We start from the raw sequence: 9,704 nt of genomic DNA, 5'->3' as shown, positions 1-9,704 counted from the left end.
TTTGTAATCCATGCTTTGTAATTCATGCCAGCTTGTCTCTGTAATTTCACACATTCTTCTATGATGATATAATGCTATAAGTGTCCTTGGGTGTCCTGAAAGGCGCTTTTCAAATAAAATGATTATTATAATATTATTATTATTATTATTCATATAAATTTAGAGTTATTAAGTTTGTAGATGTTTTTAATTGTAGTTATATTTTACATCATTTCCTTTGGCCTAACAATATCTCCTCGTTGTCTTTTGTCTCCTCATCTTTCAGGAGTCAGGAAAGTTTGCTGAAGGCCTCCATGCCTGGACTGTACCGCTCTGAGTCTCAGCTCTACCCGCACATCGTCTTACAGAGGGTCCCAACTCCGACTGCACCCTCCGCCCCTTCGGCTCCGTCCGCTCCCGTCTACCTTCATCTTCCCCCCTCGTCGTCAGCCGCCACCTCGCCGTCGCACACCGCTGCTCAGGGCCAACCACGGATCGTCACACAGTACCCAACGCCGACCTATCCGCCAAACCCCAACACGGCTGTGCCCGCCTATCCCCACCCGACACCGGCGCCCATTTACCCCAACCCCAACRTGCCACCGCAGAGGCCGTGGCAGTAACTTCGTCTTCCAGCTCTCGTTTTCAGGGCTGTTCCCTCTTGATCATGCCGAAGGAACTCAGAAAAAGAAAACGTCACAGGCACGTTTCRGAGACATGTGACGTCTTTTTACTGCTTCTTATTCCAGATTTTCCACACAYAGAAGTCTGCAAACACCCTGCTCCAACGCAGACATGAAGAACATGCAGGGACAGAAGCCCCTTTTTGAAYCTGCCCTGCTGTTAGAGCTCAACAGGAAGTGGTCTTTTTCTTTTTAATTCAGCACATTGCAGCTGCAAGAGGCGATCTCATCAGAAATCTTCATCAAACCGATGARGAGGGAGAAGCAGGAAGTTGTGCACTAAAGTTTGTCTTTAATAAATATTAAAGACAAACTTGTTAGGAAAACCTGTTTAGGCAGCTTCAGGAAGATGATTTTTTAGATAAAAATCCTTGTCAGTTTTTAAAAAGTTCCCACCTATTTCAGGTTCTGTTGAGCTAACCTAGCTTTAGCTAAACCACTGGATGTTATATTTTGTCTTAACCTGCTCTCCTTGAACAGAGCTGCATGACTTCTTGAATAAATTGATCGATTTTGATATTTTCTGAATTTCTTCAAGTACACTGTGATTAAAACAATGTTGCATTACTGGGACGGAAATTTAATGTGATCCTCCTAAACTAATCCTTGCCTTCGCACCTGGACAGTTAAATGTTGTTCTGCACCTTTTCGTCACCCGACCAAAGCTTGTTCTGTCATCATTTCATCCGGTGGTTAGGACTTCCCGACATCGCCTTCCTGGAGACATGATTTTTTATTTTGTCCTACATACACACTAGAACATTTCTAAAGGGTGCCAAYGCAGCTATTGTCCAACACATCACATAACAACTGTTTTTAAAAAGTCCTATAATAATTTGGRACGTACAAACTGTCAAACTCTATTTGACATATTATTGATTTATCAACTAAAAAGTGTAAAATCAAATGAAAAATTAAAGCTTTTGCCATTAGCTCAAAAGGGTCACCATGGTAACGCCCYATCTGTGTCTGTCACTCCCTGWYGKCACMCTTAAAAAGACATAAATACAGMCCAGAACATGGACYTCACTMAMTGTAGAAAATAAGTTTTATTAATAACATTTTTGGATTGTAAAGGGCAGGGCTTTTTTTTACGCCTACAGTGTTTTATAAATGAGTTTAAAAKAAATCAGTCACTTCCAGCTCTAAAAAGAAACATTTGAGCACTAATGCAATGGAAGTCAATGAGAGTTTGGATTCTTGTGTGTGCACAATCCTACGGCAGCGAGAGACACAAAARAGTAAAGTTGTGGAAGTAAATTTAACTTTTAGACAGTTCAAAAGATGCTCAAGTTATAGGAAGGTATACGTTTTCTTGTATTTTAAAATGAYTGAAAAACAGATTTGATTTCACAAGGGTATACATTTTATATTTTTGCTTTTGTTTCTTATCTTCCCTCCAGCTTTCTGAAGCCCCACTAGCATCCCCTGGCAGCTGGCACCCACTTTGAAAAACATTGATCTAGACCATAATGCACTGCAAAATATACTGATTTGTGCATGCAAATTAGTATTTGTAAAAAGGTCAATTTGGGCATTTTTAAGAAAATTTTGCAAATTATTTGTGTTTTTTAAAGTGCTGGTACCAAAAGGATCATCCCTAGGTAGCGTGGATTCCTGTTACCCGGTACAATGCCTGCACTGTAATTCACAATTTTTTCCCCATATGTWTTAAAAGACATTTGAAAGGGCAATGTAATCATGACTCATCAATCTTGGGAGAACATAGGTATGAGCCCAGTACCAAATTTCATAGACTGTTCCCAACCGACTCGAACATTTAAATAACCTGGTCCTTGCCTTCTTATGCAGTTCCGCTTGATTCTAATCTTCCTTCTCTGCTTCGTCTGGGATTTCTCCCATTAACTTGAATTTCTCGGGTAGAATTTAAACCAGACCATCAGCAAAAAGAAGGCGATGTTCTGAACGATGACGCTGATTTTCTGCACCGTTTTAGTCTACCTGTAGTTTAGCAATGGCAGCGGAGGAAGTGAATGAAGCCAGTCTGTGTTGACAAGGTTTACAAATTAAATTAAAGTTGTCTCACAAAGTCTACAGCATCATTTTGTTCGGCCCAGGGKGTGGTTGTTTACAGCACATGCAATTTCAGGTTAGCTTCTTAGCTTAGCCTTCTTCACGGTTGAGGTGTCGCATTGCATACGTCACAGCAACWGGGTAAATCAAATTCAGTCATTTTAAACTTCAACAGAGTCCACGTCTCCAGCAAGAAACTGTTTCTCAACAGCCGAGAGTCCAGACCCAAGCAAAGCAAAGAGAAGAACAAGGAGCTGGTTTTTATCAGGCTAACATTTAGATTTTTTTCTAAAGCTGCAGGAGGAGTAACAAATCAAAAATAATGAAGAACATGGAAAATTAATAAATAGTATTMAGGGTGTGTCACTGTTTATGAACTGGTACTGTTACATCCATTATAAGATTTTACGTTTTAGAACAATATCTTRCACAAACTGTCAGACTGCCGTTTCATACTTGATTCACTTGCAAAAGCACTAAACTGACGTGTAATGTTGAAGCATTTATATAGACTTTCTCAGTTTTTTCAACTGCGTGCGTGCATTTAAATGTTTTGTTTTTAATAGAATATTTTGAACAGAAGCACTAATAAATTTACCTTCATTTTTTGGTTAAGCAACTTGGTCTTGACAGTCATCCTATGAACTATTTCTGTGTAACAACAGGACTGTGAATAAAGCTGAAGCTCAAGTTCATGTTTTTTCAACGTGTTCTATTTCTGATAATTAAGAAAGTCAGGCTGAATGAAAAGAAAGGACAGTGGAGGAAAATTGATGAGATTTCATTCATCACTGTGTCGTGACCTCATCCTTTTTTTAGAGCAACACACTGGTAGCAAGAAAATGAAGTGGTTTCAGTGACGCGACTGACTTGTAGATTGGGACCGAAGCAAAYGTTAACTGAATCCAGCAGTCTGGCTTTATATTAAAATTGCTTTTGTGAAAACGTTTGAAGAAATCTGTGTGGATTCTTTCCTCTCTTTATTGAACTGGATGACATGAAATATGCACTTACAAAACTGTTAACCACGCCGAGAGAGAATGGTCTGATTTGGATGTACACCTCCAGACCAGTGATGGGTATGGAAATGATTTGGTTTGCAAAGAGAGGACACGTCTAGAGCAGACACTAGAGGACATATTGCATCACAAGTGGAGTGACAGAGCCCTACAAGCGGTTAGAACAGGAAGCTATCAGAAACAGAGGACRCCTCATTGACACATTGCCCTCAATGGGAAATTTGTCTTGCCCAGTTCTGGCCCACACAATGTGTTTACATTAAAGTTAGCCCAGATACAGCTACGAATGATGGCCCTTTGGCAGCCCAGATGTGGTTTGCCAGAGGTGGACCAACACCACATAAACTAATCCACAATTGGGCCAGTTGTGGCATGCCATCTTACATAAAACAGTGCCATCACTGCCAGATATGGCCCACATCCGGTTGACATGCCAGCAATGTCAATTTGACATCAGATCTGGCCCACACATKYCTGCTAYGTTGGTGGGCTGCCTTACTAACRCTTTAGTTTTTTAGCTCACATGTAGAGAGTACAGATGACTTAGTGCCCTAATGTTGGAACCAAGTTRGTAAATAATGGGACCCACACACAGAAAGGTTTTGGTCACCCAAGAAAGACCACACCAAGAGAAGATRGTCACATTTGGCACCAAGCATCACAGAATGCCTTCTGCACCTGCCATTAAGACACATTTATTTGACCCTTTAAAACACCCCTGCACCAGATCTCAGTGATGGTATCTAGGATCAATATACCACTTAAAGACTAAAATCAACACCATTTCAGAAACAGCTGCATTAGAGGGGTTTCCATAACCATGTCGTGGGTTGATAACAGTGTTATAATGCAGAAGTTYTGAATTATTGTGCAGAGTGAAGCCAAAGCCCAGACCTCAGCCCAAGAACCGATTCAAAGACGGTTGAACACAAGCAGCACCCAAGCTGAACAAGCTGTTGTGTTCATTCATTGCCCTCYGTCGCCRAGGACTTAGAAATGCTCTCCGTCCATCTGTCCGTCCGTCCATCCRTTACAACTACAGAAAGCTGTAACTTTCACATACGCAGAAAGGCTAAAATACCCCAAACTTGGTATGAGTAATCAAAGTTGCATGCCCGACCATACCATGTGGTCATGTGCTGACATCATCAAAGCCCAGCCCCCTGACAACAGGAAGTGACCATTTTCTTTGGCTTGGAACGATCCATCTCTGACCCTCTTGACCTAATCAACAACAAATTGTGTCAGAACACAGATAAGARCRTGATCTCACTTGCTTTCAAGCACARAGACTTTTTGGTGAAAGGCGTGGTCATGGCGGTGCAGCAAAGTCAGACATCACGCTGTTGACATATGTTTRGCTCTAAATTCCACATATTTCAGCAAATCTGCACCCAATTCACTATGCTTGATCTTAACCCACCCCACTATACGAATGCAGTCCAATTTTTTTGTGGATGTGGCCTAATTCTTCCACAGCGCCCCCTATAATTATTTTAAAAATCWGCCCCAAGTCATGCTTTGACCTAGAATCATGAACTTTGCTACGTGTCATGGTCCAAACCCCACAGGAAGTCGGCCATTTTGGATCAAAGCTCAACACATTTGTGTATTTTTGGCAAGACCACTTAGACCCCCATCCGTCCATCCATTCACCTTATGAGAATTTTAAATAATGAAGTCCTGTGATGATTTCAACATAACTGTTAACAGTTGGTCAACAATGAGTGGTGACGGGGGACATCAGTGACGGTTGGCATCAAGTTCTATCTTGTTTCTTTTCGGCATAAAATCCCAGAGCTACATGTTGATTTTTTGGAGAYGTTATCAATGAGACTTAATGCTAAAGTGCCACAAAACACTGTATATCAAATGAAACACTATTTTATTTTAAAATGCCCTTATACTGTATAAGAGATTAAGACAACAAGTGCACCAAATATAATTATTTTACTGTTTGTATCTTTGCAGAAGAGTGGAAGTTGTAAGTTTGAAGGATTTGGACCAAAAATTGCAGGGCTAAATAAAGAAGCAATAGAACAAGAAAGTAATTGGGTCAACTGTGAACAAATGAAGTTGGTTGCTTTGTAAAAATATTCTTGTATTTAAAAAAATCCTTTTTTGCTTTTCTTGGAGAAACCAACACCACTAAACACCRGTTCATTTGTTTCATGCCTGGTCAATTCAGAATTGTGTGAAAGGCAGTTTGCATGTTGTGAAGGTCAGGGTGGAGCTTTCGGTCAGGAGCTACAAGTCACAGAGCAGACTGATTTAATAAACTGAGACTTGGAGAGAGAAAAACATTAGTGGGGAGGTAAGTTTTGCAGYTATTTTTTGGCATTTTTCCCCCTCGCTTACAAATACCTTTCCTCTGATAAAATAGCTCATTTATTAGCTACTAGATGTAGTTCCTAAAAAACTGTATAAAGCTTTGAAAAATAACCAGTATTTGCATTGTATTGGAATTTGAATAAAATTCAAATTATTTTTTTTCATTTGGATGTATTTAAATAGCTGATTTGAGTTTACTGGATGAAATATGTCTAAAACTTTTCACCTGAAGTGGTTTACATTGGACTTTTACTGCCTAACATTGATGTTTCTGTAAATTCATTTTAAAAACATTTCAAACAAATGTGTTCACTAATAGAAGTAAGCGGAATAAAGTTTTATTAAATTCAAGAAGTTATCTTTAGATGCTCACAGCATGAAAACACTTCAGCATACTGACATTTCTTCCACCATTTTCTGATCCTGTTTTGTCAAACCACTATACTTCTATCCTTTTGACTTTGCAAATGAGACTCAAATTCCAAATCATGTCAGACATCTAGTGAAAGTCTGAAAACATTTTTAAAGCCGCTGCCTCAGGTGTCAGGATCTGTGATTTGGTTTGTTCTTTTTTTTAGTTTATTTTCAGTGTCTTGTGTTTCAAATGCATTTTTTTGTTAAAACAAAGTTTAGTTTCATTTTTATTGTAGCTTCTCGTGTCAGTCTGCAAACCTGATAAACTGTGACATGTGGACAGGGACGACCCTAGCCAATTTAGTGCCCTAAGCAAGATTTCAGGTGGTGCCCCTTGTACAATTTTCTAAATCTCGCTGCCAATTTACACACATTTACAATCAAATTAAATCAATTTGATTAATTTTATCTTCAGAAACCGGGTGTTCCAATTAAAAATGTTAACTCATTTGAAACAGAATACCAGAAGTCTGCCTCAAACCTGCCATCTGCTGACATCATGAGGAACACCTGCTCATGTTAACCAGCAGCTGTGGACTGAAGCAGTACTAGTGGGGTCCAGGTGTAAAAGATCTATTCAAAACTTGSCATGCACCAGCCATCTAAATAACATTTGTACTAAATTCTTGGGGTTAATAAAACAAAACAAAATCAGTATTTTATGAAGGTAGAACACCGAAAACCAGAATTTAACCTGAACTTTATCTGAGATCATAACTGAAACTTTCATTATCCTTAGTTTTTTATTTGCACACTGAGCACMGTAAGTAAAATATTGTTTTTCATTATCCGTTTGTGGCGCTCTCTAGATGGACGGCGCCATTAGCATTTGCTTACACTGCTCATACCATGAGCTGAGTTTGACCCTAGATTCGGGAACCTAAAACCCAGCATTGCTGTAACACWCATTGAAATACTAGGAGGGAATTTAGTCTCTTTTTCAAATGTTAACAATAACTGTTAAATGATGATGATTTTTTTTTTAATTCAACAGGATTCTGGCAGGAGTGAACCATGCCAAAAAGTAGCGGCCACTTTTTTCCTGACATTTTCAACRGCGATGACTCGCAAGTTGACTTCATTCATAACATCATGGTGGACTGCAGTCAACTGAGCTGGATTAATATCTGGCTCACTGCAAACCTTTTTATCCTGGTCACGGGGGCCGTGGCCAATGCTGCCCTGCTCTGTATGTTTTGTATGGAAAGAAGAATGCTGTCGGCCTCACAGGTGYGTTCATAACTTTTAGCATCTACAATTTCAACCAATGTCATAAAACAAGTTGTTTCTGTAGAGATGCCCATACAGTTCTTAAGAGACTTTGCTACTTAAATCCACATGATTTAAGCTTACTCTTTTGGTTCTATGGCTTTATTAATTAATCATAACATTGAGTGATTGTGGTTAAAATAAAAAAGGCCAAACATACATTCTTTGGAAACAGAATAAAGAATGAAAAAAGAACATGCCATGGAGCAGTGGTTCTCAAAGTTGGGGTCGGGACCCTTTTGTGGGTCACAAAACATCAAGTGAGGATTTTTCGAATGATTTCCAGACATCAGTTTAAATGCAAAAAAATAAAATAAAATAAAATAAATAAATAAGTGCTAATGGAATATTTTCACCATGATTTTTGCAATTTTTAAAGCAATAATCTAAAAATGAAGACTATTAGTATCGTAGTTATCAGAAATTTTAAATTGTTGTTATTCCCATGTTTAACAGAGTTATTAGCAAAGTTTGCATAAGTGAATAAGTAATATCTGGGGTCGCGAGTGTCTGCAACTGTTATTTTGTGGGCCGGAAGAAAAAAACTTTGAAAACCACTGCTGTAGAATATTTGTGTTCGACAGCAAAGCACCACTTAAATAGGTGAACCTTTGTCTTCCAGGTGCTTGGTGTGAATCTCGTCATGATGGATCTCATTTACCTGTTTGCGATGCCCGTGGGCTTGGTTTACGACATGGAGCTGAATCAAAATGCAAAGAATAATTTTTCAGGTGAGGCTGTGTGGTCAGACATGAACCTGCCTGCGAGTTTGGATAAAGATGTTTTTAGACTTGCCTATTTTAAACAAATCGTTCGGTACGTCAGGCCCTACTAAAGCCAGTTGTTAAGACACAGTAATGAATAACATAAATAACGATGCTGACATGCCAGAGCTTGGTGTGGTCTGTCTTGAATGACTGGAACCTTCATGACATTGGTTCTAACGTCAGACAGCTGTGATATCTGCCAGGCATCTGGCCTCAACCCACAATGCAACCCTCTATCAAACTCCATGTTAATGGTGGTTAAAGCAGACACCTCTGTTTGGTGGTTTCCTTCATCCTCCTGGCACCATCACTCCTCTCTTGAAGCATCACTTCTGCCCTCTGGTGACCGTTTCTAGACATAGCCARCTCCTTGCAAGTTGAATTAATTTCATGTCTGAACGAGTACCAACATCCATTTTTTTGACTGTTTTTTCTAGACATTAATCCATCGATGTTACACTAAAGTTAGCTTTATTTAAGACCATAACTTTGTGATAAACTTTTGCTTTGTTTGTACCATCTTTACAGCCACTAACGACCCTTTTCAAAACATAAAACTGACAAAAGACATCTTTGACATGTTCAACCTGATTGGCTGTCCCCTGCTGCTGGCCTGCATGTGTATTGAGCGTTACCTGGCCGTGTCAAAACCAGTGATGTACCTGAAGGTGAAGCGGTGGGAGTATCGTATGGCTGTTTCTACTCTGGTGTGGCTGCTTACGCTGTCCTTTTGTCTGGCAACTGGTAAGTGCTGCTCCAGAATTATTAAAAATAACTTGTTTTAAAAAGCCTGTTTTGATTGTAGTATTATATGATAAAACCAAAATATAACCGTACCTTTTGGAAAAATGTAATATTTGTATTTTACAGGTTTAAAGCAGGACATGGTTAAAATTATGGTGTGCGTTTTTATCATCATATCCTGTCTCTTCCTTCTGATGCTCATCTGCCTCGGCGGTGTCGTCCGGTCACTCTGGCAGCAAAGCCCGGCCCTCACGACAGTTGGAGCCAAGCCCCGCTCTGCATCGCCCCTGAAGAGGCGAGCRGTGGGCAACGTGTTGGCCGTGGTGATACCCGCCGTCATGTCTTACCTCCCTGTACTGGTGTTGTTCCCTGTGGTCTTGTACACATACTACTGCAACAGCTCAATGAATAATGTCATGTGTACCGTTTATGAGTTGTCCAGGCTTTTTCCTAAGTTTGGTCTG

The 9,704-nt window shown here is 39.7% G+C and overlaps 1 protein-coding gene across 1 annotated transcript in view; it reads left to right on the top strand.

The window, feature by feature from the left end:
• zgc:162331 (sushi domain-containing protein 3) overlaps positions 1-1,179 on the top strand; it is a 25,478-nt gene extending 24,299 nt beyond the window's left edge. Inside the window, exon 6 of the mRNA XM_014018443.1 lies at positions 266-1,179. Coding sequence (XP_013873897.1) covers positions 266-602 — 337 coding nt within the window. The 3' untranslated portion in view covers positions 603-1,179. The remainder of the gene's footprint in view (positions 1-265) is intronic.
• Positions 1,180-9,704: the final 8,525 nt, after the last annotated feature.

The sequence above is a fragment of the Austrofundulus limnaeus genome, unplaced genomic scaffold (assembly GCF_001266775.1).
Source record: "Austrofundulus limnaeus strain Quisiro unplaced genomic scaffold, Austrofundulus_limnaeus-1.0 Scaffold193, whole genome shotgun sequence".
NCBI lineage: Eukaryota > Metazoa > Chordata > Actinopteri > Cyprinodontiformes > Rivulidae > Austrofundulus > Austrofundulus limnaeus.
Note: the sequence above shows the minus strand (reverse complement) of the source record. Positions and strands in the feature narration are given on the sequence as shown.